The 16126-nt window shown below is 62.2% G+C and overlaps 1 protein-coding gene across 1 annotated transcript in view; it reads right to left on the bottom strand.

Annotated features, from left to right (window-relative positions):
• Positions 1–3016: 3016 nt before the first annotated feature.
• The window catches only part of FOXO6 (forkhead box O6), a 38918-nt gene continuing 25808 nt past the window's right edge, over positions 3017–16126 (bottom strand). The window contains exon 2 of the mRNA XM_042793861.1: positions 3017–7988. Within this exon, the coding sequence (XP_042649795.1) occupies positions 6576–7988 (1413 nt within the window). The 3' untranslated portion in view covers positions 3017–6575. The remainder of the gene's footprint in view (positions 7989–16126) is intronic.

Here is a 16126-nt window from a genome sequence, read left to right as displayed (position 1 = left end):
CTGTTGTTTTTTTTTTTTTTTTTTCTTTTTTCTTTAAAACCAGGATTACAAGTTTCTCCATCAAAGTAGTGGGGTTTGCTGAGGATATGGAGAGCAGCAACGGATTACCTGGGTGCTGTGTGATGTTTTCTCACAAAAATAGGAAAACCCAAACTACCACTTGGGGTGGTTTAAGACCACATTTAGGAGGTCATGGTCTTGTCTGGCCAAGCAGCAGGCACAAACTGCCATTGCAGGGCTCTGCAGGGGATTCTTCTCCCCAGCTGGTCCCACCAGCGATGGGGAGGATGCGCTGGGCTCTCTGTGTCCCAGCAGTGCTGATTGTGAGGAGGGAGGTCCTGCTGGGAAGTCACTGGTGGGGCTGGGGGGGACAGTGGGGGTGATTTGTAGAGTGGGGAGCACTGGGCAGCAGACTGCCGTGGAACGGACTAATAATGCCAGTGAAAAGGGATAACGTGAATAAAAGTAATGTTTCTTCTGTTGGTGCTCTCTGGAGTTGCGTCTCCAGTGCCCGTGTCTGGTGCTGGATGCTGTAAAAGCTGGCCAGGGACCCTGGAGGATACACCAAAGAGTGAAGCACCTTCTCTTGGTAAAAACCCATCCTGGCTTCATGCCTCTGGTGCAACAGGATCCTGCACGGCACTAACAACACTGAGGAGTGAGAGGCTGCGTGGCCCCGCTTGCCTCCCGGTGCCGCTGTCTGGGGGACCTGTATCATCTGTCCACCCCCGTGCTGTGTGCTGAGGGGGTCCTTGTTCCTCTGGGCCCTTTTGCAGCTGCTGCCTCGCAGTTGTAGCTCACGCAATGTGTGAGGTGTTCAAGCCCCCGAACTCTTCCTGCTGTCACTTTTGCTCCAGCCCCGATCGCAGTGGCCTCAGTTCTGGTCCGTGCTCCTACGAAATGCTGAGCTAAACCCACTCCGGAGGCGAGACCTGCACCTGCTGGCTTCCTGAGATCACCACGGCTTTGCCAGCCCTGTAACCTCTGCAGAACCTGTCAGCGGGGATCCTGTGTTACGTTGCAGGTTTCCCTGCAGCGAGGTGAGTGGCTTCATGTCAAGCACAAATCCCTGTGGAAACCCGCAAGAACCACCTGGATCCTGTTGTCCTCCCGCAGATAAACACCCTGGTTGTGCCCCTCTGCCCCTGACCCTTGAGCCCCATGAGATGTGACAACGGGGGTGACGTCCCGTTGGGCTCTTGCAGCTCGCCCGTGGAACATTGGGGCTGCTCCCACCTCTTGCCCACTCAGGACATAAATGCCACATCCCGCCCCAGACACCCTCCTGTCCCAGGGAGCTCAGCCACCAAAGAGGGGCCCCTCTGCAGCACCCCTCCTCCAGCCCCACAGATCCCACACTCCCCACTCGCTGTGAGCTTTGTTGGCTCTGAAGTGACTCCTGGCACACACCACACAGCACAGCAGGGCCGTGCCAGCTCCCGTGTGCCCCGTGCCGGCACGGCACCAACAGCTGTGCCCTCCCACACCCAGACGTGTTTGCTGCTGGGCCAGGGGCTGAAACACCCCCCTCCCTTGAGCCACAGCAATTAAATTCTGCACTAATTGAATTCTCTGATAGGAAAGTCTTTAGTAGTTGAAATCCCTCCTCTTCTTCATCATTTTGTCCAGGACTGACCTATAGGGACCAGCTTACAGGGACATGCCAGGCCTTTGGGAGCACCTCTGAGACGTGACCACGCTGCCTCGCTAATGATTTTTTTCTCCAAGTTACCAGAAGACCATCAGTGGGACAAGAACCGGGTGCCTCGAGCCTCCCCGCCAGGACTCCTCGTGTCTGCACTTTGCTACAGGGAGACATGGAGTGACAATGCCAGATCCACAAGAGTGGAAAGATGCTCCACCTGCAGCACCAGCAAGTGGGAGACGGCTGAACTGGTGACACCGGGGTGCTTGACCACAAGTGCAATATGACGGAGGCATATAGTTCAGATGCTGTGCGTGGTGTGCACGGACTCCTGCAAACCGCCACCAGCAGCCCCTTCTGAGCACCCCGGGGAGAGGGGGGTGGTATTTTGAAATAGATTTTGGCGGCTGCCTCAGTTTCCCCACCTTTATTTCAGCTGTTTATCGAGGGAGAAGTTGAATTAAGGTCCTCCCTGAGTGGCCTGGGATGAGTCCTGCCCACCCTGCAGAGCCTTAGGAGAAGCCATCTGAATATCTCCCCAAGGAGAGGCAGGATGAGGAGGACAGACTGGCTAGCTGCGCCGCTGGCGTGGACACAGGGGTTTTGGTGTGGGCCCGTTCGGTGCCTGACAGCGGGGCAATATTCAGCTTTCTGTGCCTGAGAGCATCTCAGAGGGGTTTCAGCTTCTCCAGCCTGCTCTGATGAACCCCTGGGGTGGTCAAGTCCACTTTTCAGAGCTGAATGAGGGATCTTAGACCCATCCCTGAACCTGAGCACTGAAACACAGAGGTGTTTTCCCAACCCACTCTGCCCCAAGACCCTAAATCATCACCCAAAATAGGAGCCATGGCCTCCAGTCACTTCAGCAATTTTTTCCAGGGCAGGAAATAAATGAACCCTCAAGGGGAAGTTTCAGTCCAACCAACTTCAACAGCTGCTCAAAAGGGGGATTTCCAGGCCAGTGGCTGGGGGCTGCACCCAGAGAGCCTCGCTGGGGAGCAAAGGGGTCTGGGGCAGCGGGTGCAGGGCATGAAGACCCCCACGAGCTGGACAAGGTCACCCAGCACTGCCCCGGGAAGACGTGACACTGAGGCAGGCTGTCAGTCTCAGGAAATACTGGTAAAAGTCAGCAAATACATGTATTTATAGACTGCCCAGGATGATGTCCAGAGGTCTGTGTCCGGGTGGGATGGCACGGACACCTCCATGACCCAACCATCCCCATGCTGGGTGCAAGCTCAGTTTCAACAAACCTCACATCTTCTCCTTGGTGGCTCTCCCCACATGTCCCCCCAGCTTCACTGGTCCAGCACTGTCCCTCCTGTCTCAGCCCAGACACACATAAGCATTGAAGGCATCACTCCTGTCTTGTAATATTTAAAACAATTTTATTCATGAAAATATGCTGTACAATGCACTATACACAGTTCTTTACATTGCCACATACACAAACTCTAATAGCACGATCAAGAAAGTTACCATTGCCTACGATAGATGTGTGGTGAGAGATGACGCCTGTCAGAGACCCTCCCCCCCAGTCTGTACAGTTATAAATACGAGGGAAAGGACGGACTGAAAACCGCCGTATGAAGCAAACTGGTGGGGCCCCTTCGGCGTCCCCTCAACGCCAGCTCCTCGCTCCAGGCCGGGCTCGGGCTGGGCAGGAGCAGGGCTGGGAGCAGAGGATGCTCCTTGTCCCCAGAGGCTGTCCTGTGGGGCGAGGGGGGCCGGGAGGGAGGGGGGGGTGATGGAGTGGGGAGGCTGAAGCCGAGCGAAGTGGGATGTGAGGTGGCCTGTGCTCAGGGAGCTGTTTCCAGAGAGGGAACCTGGAGCCTCGGCCACTGCTGGACAGTGAAATAAAGCCCTGGTTTCCCCATCCCCGCGCTGGCAGCAGCACTGGCAGCGGGGCGGTGGGAGCTGCAGGGGGCACGGACGCACCGGCCACCCCCAGGACCCGCCCGCCCCACGGGCACGAAGCCCCGACACCCCCGTGCCATCACCACCACCCGTGGCCCTGGCATCCCCGCGTCCCTCCACTCTGCTCCCCTCCGCCGCGGCGGGGCCAGCCCGTCTCGCCTCCCCCCCTCTACCCACCCCCGCTTCCCCGGGGTCCCAGCCACTTTGGGGGGCGGGGGGGGGGGGTGTGGGGTGTGGTGTCCCTGTGCCTGCCTCCCACTGCCCGCCGTCCCTCGCACCGCACGACGACTGTACACATGACGCTTACCAACACGACTCCACCGCACACACAACAACCCCACGGTCACGAACCACAAAGACAGCTTTGCAATGGGACGTTCCCCGGGGGGGGGTGGATGCCCGGGGGCACCACGCAGCGGGGGCAGGGGGAGGCGAGCAAGGCAGGAGGAGCGGGGCAGGCGCAGGACAAGGAGGGGGTTTTCTCCTACTGCTGGTGCGGCTTCCCCTCGGCGATGATGGTTGGCCCGTAGCTGTGACACCGAAGGGGTTTTTGGGGGGGGGGGTCCCTGTGCCTGAGCATCCCATCTGCAAACGCCCGGCTGCCGCGGCGAGCCCCAGCCAGCCCGCGCTGCCCGGCGTGCTGGTGTGCTGCGGGACGTGTGCCTGGAGATGGGATGCCTGGAAGAGCCAGGACCCCTTCCCTTTCTCCCATGCTTGGGGGGCAGAGCCCCCCTCTTCTCCCATGGCAGCCCCAGCTGCCCTCCCTGCCTCTCCTCGCTAGCAGTCCTTCACACCCCATGTGCAGAGCTGGGGTGCTGGGTATTAAATTTGCAATCGGTTCCCAATGATTTTAAAGATGCCTGAAACAAGAGGTGGTGTATAAAACGAATGCGGTAATGATCCTGACCAAAGAATAATCCTTTTTAAAAAAGCATTCAAGAAAGATTATATATAATAGAATATATTAAATTCTGTACATGATCAAATAATGTAAACATAATTAATTAACTTGTAAGAATGTCTTTAGAGACTGTGTCTGCCGTGTGCCCAGGGCGAAGGTGAGCGGTGGCACACGGGGCTCCTCTGTCACGCTTTGCCACAGACGCGTGGGTCAGGATTGGAGCGGGAGGTGCCCACCCCCGGGTCCCACGCTGCCCCGGCTCCCACGCTTCCCCCGTGGCTTGGCGGGACCCAGCGCTTGCACCGTGGTAGAGGAGGTGGTGCTGGAGCGAGAAGAGAAGAGCTGGGCTGGGAAAACATGCTGGTTCAGTGGACTAACCCTGGCTGCAACCCAGGGGTAGGAGGTTTAGAGGAAGCCTGTGGTGACCAGGAGGAAGATGGGTTGTGCGGAGACCCCGTGGGGCAGAGCAGCAGCTCCCATCGCCTCTCCTCCCAGTCCCCCCATCTCCTCTGGACCAGCTTCTCCAGCTTCCCCCCCCCTCAAAAACCCCGCAGCGGGGAGCCCTGGGCCCTGCCGTGCAGGATGGCAGTGGGACCCTGGCCCAACTCCTGCCCCGCAGAGCAGTGGGGCTGGTTTGGGCTCCCGACACACACCAGGACCATGTGTGAATCGTGACCCCCACCCCCATGGGGCACTGGCCTTTGGCAGACGGGTGCAACAGGGCTGTCTGCTCTGGCTGACAGCCCCCCCAGACCAGCTCTCCTGGTGTCCCAGGGATGGGGACAGAGCCCTCCGGGACAGACATGCTGCTGGCTGGAGTCACTCCTGAAACCAGGAGCAACCCCCCAGGAGCCCCACAGTCCCAGCTGTGAGCCCAGCGGCACCTCCCTGAGCTTTGCACGCAGGGGAGGCAGTGTGGGTCACCCAGGTTTGGGGCAGGGGGGACCCCACGCTGCCTCTGGAGGCCTGGCCACCGCATTCCTCCCCTCCTCACACGCACACACCCCCTTCTCGAGGATGACCCACATCACAACCCCCAGCTTCCACCCCATCATCCAGCATCCAAAGCCAAGACAAGATGTGCGATGGGGCGCAGCCATCAGCACTGCCCACGGCCTCTTTCCTCCTCTCCCTAAGCTTGACCCTTTTTTCCTTCCAAATGCAAAAACTCAATGGCAAAAGAGTGCATGAAATCAAATAAATATGCCCCCCTCCCCGACCCTGTGAGCTCCCCCTGAGCCTCCAGCACGGGGGACCCAGGCCAGCAGCATGTCCCTCCCAGCAGGACCACCCCCCCCGTGCAGGGCTGTGCACCACACGCAGGAGCGTGCCCACGCCTGCTCCAGGCAGGGTACCGCAGCTTTCCTGTGGGCAGGTGTGACCGTGGCACCCCCCAGCCACCGGTGGGTGCAGGGGCTGCCAAGATGCTGTCCCCAGGGATGCAGATTGCACGCCCTTCCCTCCAACCCTGCCTTATCACCGCTCGGTGAGGAATCCTGCCTGAAGCCACGCAAGGAGACCTCCAGTGGAGGTGGCCTGGGCACGCGGGCTTGGCAGAGTGCAGATCTCCACCAGGATTTAGGGGTGACGAGCCCCTCCTTGCCCTGGGCCAGGGTCCCCGCTCCTGACACTTCTACTCAGAGGACTCGTTTCCCGAGGTGGCTCAGAGAAAAGGGATCCTTTCCAGAGAGAGATGCCCATGCAGAGGGGGTCCCGCACCACCAACCATCATTGCTCCGTCACCCAGGCCAAGGACAAATCAAACTGGCACCGTCGCAGTGGGGCACTGGGACCATCTGGAAAGGCTTTCCCTTCCCGTTCCCCCTCCCGACCCGCCTGGCTCCAGCTGCTTCTCCCACCCGCCTGCCCTGCATCCTCCGGAGGATGCTCGTGGGAGGACCCAGCAGACCGGGCACACGTGGGGGCTGGGGGCCCTACACCGACTCAATATTTGACCCTACGGTTTGTGTTTTGTGTTCGACCTCAAGCTCAGACCGATGGCTCTAGCCCATCTTAACAAACAAAGGCAGAAGAGAAAGGAAAAAAAAAAGTTAGTCTCAATGTTCCCCTCGTGGCTTCTCGGTGGCAAGCCCCCCCACCCCGGGGCGGGCGTCACCCAGGCACCCAGCTCTGGTTCGTGGGCTGCGGGCCCCCGGGCAGCGCGGGCACGTTGAGCCCGTTCTGCGGCGGGAGAGCCGAGTCGAAGTTGAAGTCCATCTCGTCGCTGTCCATAAAGTCATTCAGGATGATGGACTCCACGTCGCACTCCAGGCTCCCATTGAACATGTCCAGGTCCAGGTCTGCTGGGAACCTGTCTTGGCCCAACACGGGGGGGTGGACAGCCCCCGGGTAGGGGCCCTGCAGCGAATCCAGCAAGCTCATGTGTGCCCCTTGGTTATTAGCGTAGGAATGCAGATGCCCATGGTGCGGCATGGCTGTCATGCTGCACGTGTCACTGGGCAAGCTCATAAGGCTGACAGGATTAGCTAAGGCACTGGTGTTGACCGCAGGGTGGTGACCGGCTGGTGACGGGTGGTACAAAGCGTTGCTCTTCATCAGAGAGCCCGAGTGGGACGGGTAGGAGGACAAACCCTGCTCCCCACTCCCGCAGAGCAGCGGGTTGTGTCTGTGGCCACGGGCCGGCACCATGGGGCTGGCCTGCGGCAGGGGCAGGTCCCCCGGGACCATGCTCTCCTTGTGCGCGTAGGAGATGGAGGAGAGCAGGTCCTGCAGCGAGGCGTTCCTGTAGGAGCTGACGGGCGAGAAGGTGGCTTGCTTGTTCTCCTGGATGGTCTGCATGGGCAGGCGGCGCATGAGGCTCATGGCCGGCTGGCTGTAGATAGTCCCGCAGTAGGTGTTGGTGGCAGCCCCCATGGTGGAGCACTTGGAGTTGAAGGTGAAACTGGAGCTCCGCTGCCGCAGGGCGGCCGGGGGGAGCTGCTGCGAAGGGCTCATGGTGTAACCGTCCTGCAGGTCCTCCAGCATGCTCTCCCCGAGGCTCTCGTTCAGGCTGATGGTGCCAGTCAGGTCGGTCAGCCGGGGCAGCTCCACAGAGCAGCGGGCGTTGAGGGAAGGAGACATGGTGCTGGAGGGGCTGGGGTACATCAGCGGGGAGGAGGGGGTACCGTCATCCTCCTCCAGCTCGTCTGGCTCGTGGTTGGACATGATGGGCGAGAGGCGCCCGCTCAGCGTGCTGGCTGTGGAGTTGGCCCGCGTCCTGAAGTCCGCCCAGGCGTCGTACTCGTCGCTGGCGTGGGACGCAGGGCTCTCCGACCACTTGGCTTGCTGGGAGGAAGGGCTGTCCTCCCCGCGCTCCTGCGTCACCTGCAGCTGCTTCTTCTTGCTGGCCTTCCCCTTGATGCGCAGGAACTTGCTGTTGTTGTCCATCGAGACCGCCCGCCGGCGGGGCGTCTTCCCCGTCTTGCCGCCCTCGGGGTTCAGCATCCACCAGGAGCTCTTGCCGGTGCCCTCGTTCTGCACGCGGATGAAGCGGGTGTGCAGGGAGAGGTTGTGCCGGATGGAGTTCTGCAAAGACACCAAGGACAGAGGGGATGATCAGCAGCGGCTCCAGCACCCCAAGGCAGGAGGGGGGATGCCCACGGGTCTGGGGGGGTGGATGGAGCACCCAGGCTCCATCCCCTGGGACCCCTCAGCTATCTGAGCCAAAGGGGGCTCAGAGGGCTCAGCTGGTGGGGTCTCCCATTTCACTACCAGGCATTTCACCCCTGGGAGCCCAGGGGTCATGGCCCTTTGCTACATCAATCAGCTATCTGTCGTTAGCACAATTACTGTCATGGCAGGGAGTGTGATGGGGTGTCTTTAGCATGTGCCCCTGGGACCTGCACCAGCCCTGCACCAGGCAGGGCCGGGTCTCAGGGGGCTCTTCTTCCTTGTCAGGAGCCTGGGGAGGGACAAGGTGAGGAGACAACAAAAGCAGGGGCCGAGCCAGGCTCTGCATCATGTCCATGCAGAGGTCCAGGTCCTCTCCATCCCTCCCAGCCCTGGCCACCCATGTTCCAAGCAGAGCCCCCCAGGATGCTCCCAGCGCAGCCTTGCCCACACGCACCTCTGAAAAGGTCCCAGCCCACTCTCCCCGCTGCCAGGCACCCAACCAGTTCCACGGGGAGAGGGACCCCCAGTGCCCACGCACCCCCCAGCACCAGCCCTCTGGAGCTGGCTCCAAACTGCTTTCCCTGCCCGGCATCGTTTTGCGATGTGCTCCCCTCCTGGGGAGGGAGAAGCACGCGTTGTGCAGTGTGTGTCGGCACCACCGCAGCCCCAAGCAACGTGTCAGCACCAGGGAAGCAAGATCTTGTCCCCAAAATGCCTGTCACACCCTGAGAGCAGGGCCAGGGGCCAGAGGCAGAGAGGATCTGGTTCTCTGCCTGTCTGCAGGGACGAATGGCACCGAGAGGCCCGGGCACCTCCGCACAGTGGGTTTGGAAACCCAGCTCCAACCCCCGCTGCCCAGACAAGGGCTGCCTGGGGACTGATTTCTCCCCAGACACCTCTGGCTCCCTGTATCCCCATCCAGCATCTCAAGGGAGTTTCCTACCGAGAGCAATACTCTGGTTCTCTTGGCTCTTGCCTGCTGCTGCAGCTCTGAGCAGCTCGCTGGCTGGAGCGGGGATGCCCTTGCAGGAGGCAGGGAGCTTGCACCAGGGGCCGTGCCCCAGCGCAAACATCCCCAAACCCATGAGGGGACAGGCTGAGATGACCCTGGGGAGATGCCTTCAAAGCTCTGGCCAAGGGAAGAGAGGGGGTGAGGACATCTGCCTCTTGCTGCTGATCTGCAGCTCCAGCTCCCTGTGCCTCAGTTCCCCCAGGGTCCTGAGGGGAAAGGCAAGATGCAGAACCCGGGGAATAGCATCAGTCCACAGTGTCGAGACCCTTGCTCCAGCACAGCCCACGGGCTCAGGCTTCGGCAGCAGCTCCTCCTGCCCCTGCCGAGCTGCAGGAGGGGTAGAGGGATAAGGAAAGGGAAGAAACCAAGGTGCTGGGGAGAAAGTTTGGTGCCATTGCCAGTGTACAGTGGAATACTAATGAAGAGGCGAGTGAGCTCCAGCCTCATCTATCATATTATGTAATGGCTTACTTCTCTGCACTTCATTTATTTGGAGATTGCTCCCAGGCTGGCTCCTCGCCAGCAGCCACCAAATCCAAGTCTACAGAAATCAATCTCGCGCTGACTGATTAAGCCGTGTTTAGAACTAATTGCTCCTTCGTGTGTGGGGAGAATAAATTACGGGCTTTAATTTCACATCTTTAAAATGCAACTGCAGGTATGGGCTAGCCGTTAACCCCTTCCTGCACGGCCCCATGCACAGCTGGGGAGGGGACAGGCCATGGCTGGCACAGACCAGGGAACAGGCTGGAACACGCGCTGCCCTCCGTGGCAGTTGCTGCTCACGCCGCCGCTCATCGCCTTCAGCTGGAGCAAGCCAAGCCCTGGGCCAGCCTGCCTGGCAGGAAGAGCTCTCCCTGACCCCCCAAACACCTCTCCCTTGAGCCCCAGGATGATCCAGGCTCCCCTCTGTGCCACTGAGCCACGGGGCAAGCGGCAGGGACCAGAGCATGTGGCCATCACGTTTGCAGAGCCGGAGCCACCAGCCAGCTCAGCCCCGTGGTGTCACCTTGCACCCACACACATCACCCGGGGGGCTGGGGAACACCCGAGCAGGGCTCGCTGGGGTGATGCCCGGCTGCTGCTGGGCCCCCCCGCAGGACTGGGGACCTCCTATATAGCCCTGCTCCCCCCGTGCCAGCGCTCCCCGGGTCTGCTCAGCCCCGGGGGCAGGAGATGCGGCAGCGCTCTGCGGCTGGGACCAAACTGCCATGCAGAGCACGGAGAGAGGGGCCGGTGTTTGGGTGGGTTTGGGAACGCCACAGCTAGATGGAGGGTGACGTTCAGCATGGTGCTAACCTCCTCCTCTGCTACTGCCTCCCTCCCGCTTCGCAGCTCCAGCCCAGGGCACCCAGGCACCCAGCATCACCCACAGACCCAGGGCCGGGCTGGTGTCGGGCAGGGGACAGGGCTGGGGGGCGGTGGGGGGGGAAGCTGGCGGGGTCAGGCTGCCCAAGGGAGAGGAGGGGAGAGGAGGCTGCTGCCTCTTTCGCAGTGGAGCTTCATTAAGAGCCAAAAGACAGAGGCAATTAAATGCAAGGCGCAGCGAGCCGGGCTCTCTCCTCATTAGCACCCCGACGTGCTCGGCCGGCCGCGGCTCGGGGTGCACAGCACAGGGCAGCGGGGCAGGGGGGCGGGGCAGGAGCTTATTAACAGCACGCAGTCAGGGACCTGCTTCACCCATCACCGCCCCAGCAGCCCCCCAGGCAGCCCCCCGAGCGCCCGGCACCCCGCAGCACCCAGCCCCGGGCTGGCAGGGAGCAGCATGTGGTTGCATGGCCCAAACTGTGGGGCTCAGCTCCCGGCCAGCGCAGGGATGTGCAGGGGGATATCAGGGTTGGCAAAGCCTCCCCGACAGCAGCTGCCTTGGCAGGGGTGTGCACCAGGGGCTGGCAAATTTTGTCAGGGTGCAGGGGGAGCAGGCGAAGGCTGGTGCCAGTCTCAGGGTCCCCACAACGCTGCCGACACTGCTCTGGCCTGCAACCCCAAGCCCTGCACCACTTCTTGCAGCAATCTGCACCTTTGCAGGGCTGGCCATGCCCTGCACCCTTGCTGTGTCTCCCTCCTCATCTGTCTGTCCCCATTGCATCCTTTCCTTGACCACCCCGCTCCAATGACCCAGGCCCCTCACCAAAGCACTGAAACCCTCCCAGCATCCTGGTCCCCCACAGCACCACAGCCCCCCGGTACCCAAACAACACACGGCAAGGAGCAGCAGTCCCCAGCGCACACCCAGCCCGTGCCAGGGGATGACATCCACCATTTCAGGCACCAGCCCTCATCCCCGTAGCTCTGCGGAGGGGCAGGGGATGCTCTGGGTAGCGGAGGTGAAGGCTGGAGGTGGCACCAGGGCTGCTGGGTGATGTAGGTGGACCCAAGCCTTGCTCAGAGATGGTTGACACCGAGGGAGGATGAGGCTGGAGCCTGTGCCAGCCCTGGCCACCGGCTGATGGATGTTTTGCCAACCTGGAAGGCCCCGGTGCCATGCCGGTGCCCGTCTGCCGGGACCTGGCACAGACGGACCCTGCCGCAGGGCCTGGCACAGGGATGGGGGGTTGGTGGGAGCCGAGGGCAACCACAGAGCCTTCTCACCCCCCGCAGGAGCCCTTCTCCAAGGAGCCTCATTGTCAGGGGAACAGCCAGTGTGAAATCGGTCTGATTAGCAATTAGTCCCATTGTAAAAGGATTAGCCGGACCCTATTGTTTGGATGAGTGACTTGACTATCAATTTGCATCTGGCAGTGATGATGCTTCGGCTGCTGGGAGCGCTTCCCCTCCCCAGACCACCCCCCACCCCACCCCCCCCCGGGTCCTTTTGACCAGGCAGAAGCTGCTGGGCCAGGCTGTGCCCGGTGCTGGTGGAGCCCCGGGATGGGCACTGAAGCCGGGCACAAAGGTGCCCTTTGCAGGATCCCAAGCACTTTGCTGATCCCCACTGCCAGCAGCACCCTAGCAGCACATCCTGGAGGTCACTCCTCCAGCCTTGGGGTACCCATGGGTCTTGAGGTGCAAGGAGGGGCTGGACATCCTCCTGCATGCCCCAAGCAGAGCGTGGAGTGGGGAAACAAATGCAATTGAGGTGAGAGCAGGATTGCACAAGCCCTGGTCCTGGCCAGAGTTGAGGAGAGCAATGAGGGAGCCCTGCTGAGCTGCCCCTGTCCCTTTCACATCTCCTGCACCAGTCTGCTGTCCCCATCACTGTCCCCGGGCTGCCACCCCTCCCTGCTGTCCCCACGTCACCTGTTTTTTTCTGAGCAAAACCACCCCAAACCCCAGTCTCCGCCCCACACATCCTACCCCTCCCAACGGCAGCACAGCCCAGCCATGCTCGCAGAGATCCCGCATGCCCCCAGCGAGCCCCAGCCCTGCAGCCAGGGGTCTGTCTGTGTGTCTGTCCAGGCGGCTGGTCCGTCCAGCTAATGAGCCCGTTACCTGGCAGAGATTCGCACGCTGGTTACCAGGAGGAAGCAGCGACAGGGCCACTAACGAGCACTCTGCCAGCTGCTCTCCAGCAGCATGAGCATGGCTCCAGGGGTTAATTGATGCTTATTTACTTCTCGTACATAAAAATTGCCAGCATTGGAAGAAATATTCCAGGGGGCAGAGGCTGCCAACAGCCCCAGTGGTGCCTTATCCCAGGGGATGCCATGCAGGGGTGGCGGTGGCATGGGACAGTCACCTGTGAGACCCCCAAAGACATCGTATTAACCCAAGAAATGGGACTGCCCATGGGCACTGGCAGCTAAGTGCACGATGGCCATCACCGTGGCCTCCTGGCACCATCCCCTGGGGGATGGCAGCTTGGCATGACCGGGATGGACGCCCCACGCTGACAACAGCCAGGTCCCTGCGCCGTGCCCGAGGCAGGGAGCACGGGGAGACTCCCCGTCGCTTCCCGTGGCTGCAGGCACGCCATCCCGCCCCACGGCAGTCCCTCGAGCACGGGTGGGTGAACCCAGCACAGGCTCCAGGTGGGGGGGAGGCAGCACGGAGGAGAAAGCCAGGGGCGAGGGCAGCCGGGCGGCTGTAAATCCAACCGAAGGCGTGACGAGGTTCCTCTGGCATTTCTCCCCAAGGACAGGCTGCAGCCCGGCACCAGCCGCACGCTGGGCTCAGGAGGGCTGTGGGTCCCCGCCAGCCTCTCTGCTGTGGGCAGCCCCCCGTTATCTCCCCACCTCCCCGCTGCCCCCAGGGCTGGGGCAGCACACACCAGCTTGCCGGGAAGGAGCAGCTCCTGGCGCAGGGCTCGGCGAGGCAGTTTGGAGCAGCTGCCATGTACACGGGCTCTCCTCTGCTCCAGAACCGCAGCCCACGCTCGGCGCTGCCCCATAGCACGCCTCACTGTTCCTGCCCCATAGCACTCTCCACCACCCCCCCTGCTCTGCCCTCTCCCCCCGCAGGCAGCCCTCTGCAGAGCCCCGCAGCCGCCCCGCAGCCAGCCCTCCGCACCACCCCACGCAGGGCCCCCAAACCAGCTCCCTGCAATGCCCCACAGCACCCCATGCTGTGCCCCGTAGTGTCCCACAGACGTCTCTCTGCAGCACCCCACAGCAAACCCACTGCACTGCTCCACCAGCTCTCCGCAGCGCCCACCCTACAGCCAGACCCCCCTGCGATGCCCCATAACCCCCCCCCGCCCCCCAGCCCCTCACACTGTCTTGGGCACCCGCGGCCCCCTTGCTGCCCCCCCCCCCCCCCCAGCTGGTGCCCTGCCCTCGGGGAGCTGGGGCTGTGCCCCCCCTCCAGCATGTCCTTCCCTGGGGTACCGCTGCTGGAGCTGGGCAGGGGGGGCGGCACGAGCTGCCTAGTGCCCCCCGAAAGGGCACGGCGGGGGCAGAGGGAGGGCACCCGCCTCTCCCCGCCGCGGGGGTCTCGCCGGCGGCTGCCGAGCGGAGGCGAGTGTGTTCGGGTCAGTGCGCTGCCGGAGCAGAGCAGGTCTGACGTGCTGCTAATTGAACCAAATGCCCATTAGAGGCGTGACGGGCCGTGTCCATCCCAGGCCGCCGTCGCAGGTGGCTGACACGCAAGGAGCCCGAAGGCTGTTCAGCATGGCCAGAGCATCTCCCACCTCCTCATGCATCACAGCCAGCTCGGAGCGCAGCCGGCATCTCATTAGGAGCCGCTAATCACCCCCTAGGCATGCGCTAGGGTGGGGGGAGAGAGGCAGCTGGGAACCCCATGCTGCAGCCCCCCCTCCCTGCAGAGCCCCCCACCCCCTCTCCATGCAGAGTGGGGCAGAGCCTGGCAGGGACTGGGCAGGGTGCTCCAGCCTTGCCCTGCCCCACAGATCCACCCTGCCGTGGGGTTAAAGGATGCCTCCAGGCAAACCCCCGTGCTCTGGGGTGTGGAAGTGGTGCTGGGAAGCCGCACCATGGGGCCAGGCTGTGCCAGGTGCCCGGCCCCCTGCCCATGCCCCTCTGCCATTCCCTGGGGCTGGGTGTTGGCGCGCCCCAGACCAACCTCTCCTGAAGGAAAAGGTCCGGGTGGAAACTGCCACCGTGACCCCAGCCCACTGCCAGGACTCACCAGCCCCATCCCAAGCCTGGCTGTGGCTGCCTGAGCTCTGGGGCAGGTTTCAGGACAGAGATGGGTGCTGTGGCGGCCGGATGGGTCCCCAAGGTGAAGCCCATCCCATGCCGGTCCTGGCCCACCTTTGCCATACACCCCGTGGCTCACAGCGGGTCTGACCCCTGTCACAGCCCCCCCGGGAGCAGCCCTGGCTGCACACCCTGGCACGGCACTCCCCCTCGCTGCCCCTGTGGACTTGGCATTTGAGTTTGTGTTTCGCAGTTGGCTCGGTGCCTCCCTTCCCCTCCTGACCACGAGCTCTGCAAGTGGTTCCCAAACCCACCCGAGAAGCAACTGACACAAATCAAACCACACGCTGCTCCCCATGCCCCCCAGGCAGCCTCCCATGCCCAGCACTTGCCCCACAGCCCTTGGCCAGGGATGCCCACGGGGACATCCCCACTCTGCAGCCCCCACGCACCCTGGATCAGCACGGGGAGCCCCAGGTGGGTGCCAAGCCATGGGTGGGTGCTTGGCTCAGCCCCTGCTGCACAGAGAGCCCTCGCACACCTCACAGCCAGGATGGAGCTGGCAGGGGGCAGACTGGGCACATCAGGCACCCCATGCCCAGGCTGGAGCCACCCCGGGGGTGACAGGGCTGCCACCGAAGCAGAGGCGGCAGGCGCAGCCGAGCATCCCTCTCCCGGCCCTGATTACGGCTGCTGCCAAACAGCTGCTTGCTACCCAGTTCTGCAATGGGAGTGTTGCCGTTGCCATGGCAGCCAGTTTATTTTAGCCAGCTGCCATCACTCCGTGTCCCCTTCAAAAGCAGGAGCATCCTCCCTGTCCTGGTGGGTCCTGCCTTGTCCCCATCCCCCAGGCACCTCACTGAGATCCCGGGGAGCACCCACAGTGCCCGTCCCCTGTGGGACAGCCTCTTCCCCGCTTCCCACTATGGCCAGTGGGGCTCACACCAGCTTGGCCACTGGGTTCCAGTGAGGTGGCTCGGGGGACAGGTCCCCCCAGCCCAAGGGGAGGGGGATGGATGCACAGGGACAGCATCAGGACCAGCATCGGGTGATTTCGGTGCTGGAGGGACACCTGGATGGTAAATTCAGCTCCCACATCCTGCTCAAGGACACTCCCCTCTCTGGTTTGCTCCCCTCCTTGGCCAAAGCCTTGGGCTTCTCCTGATGGGGCCAGAACAGCCACCAAACCTGCTGTGACTTTGCTGGGGTTCTGTGTGACACCTTGTCGTGGGTTGCAGTGAGTGGTGGGTTTTTTTGGTAGCTCAAACCACAGCACACCTCCTCCTCCAGCCATGGAGCTGGTTCAGGACAGGAGGGGCCAGAAGAACCAGTCCCCAGTGTGGCTGGAGTGAGAGAGGTGTCTGCCCCAAGTCCTATCCTGCCAAGCAGCCCCAACCATCACCCCAAGGGGACCATGCTGCCTTCCCAGCCAGGACTGTCCATCCTTGGTGCTGCTACTGGGCTTTGCTGGAAGGACCAGCAGGGCCACAGGGGCAGAGGAG

The sequence above is a fragment of the Tyto alba genome, unplaced genomic scaffold (genome assembly GCF_018691265.1).
Source record: "Tyto alba isolate M040663 unplaced genomic scaffold, T.alba_DEE_v4.0 Super-Scaffold_20, whole genome shotgun sequence".
NCBI lineage: Eukaryota > Metazoa > Chordata > Aves > Strigiformes > Tytonidae > Tyto > Tyto alba.
Note: the sequence above shows the minus strand (reverse complement) of the source record. Positions and strands in the feature narration are given on the sequence as shown.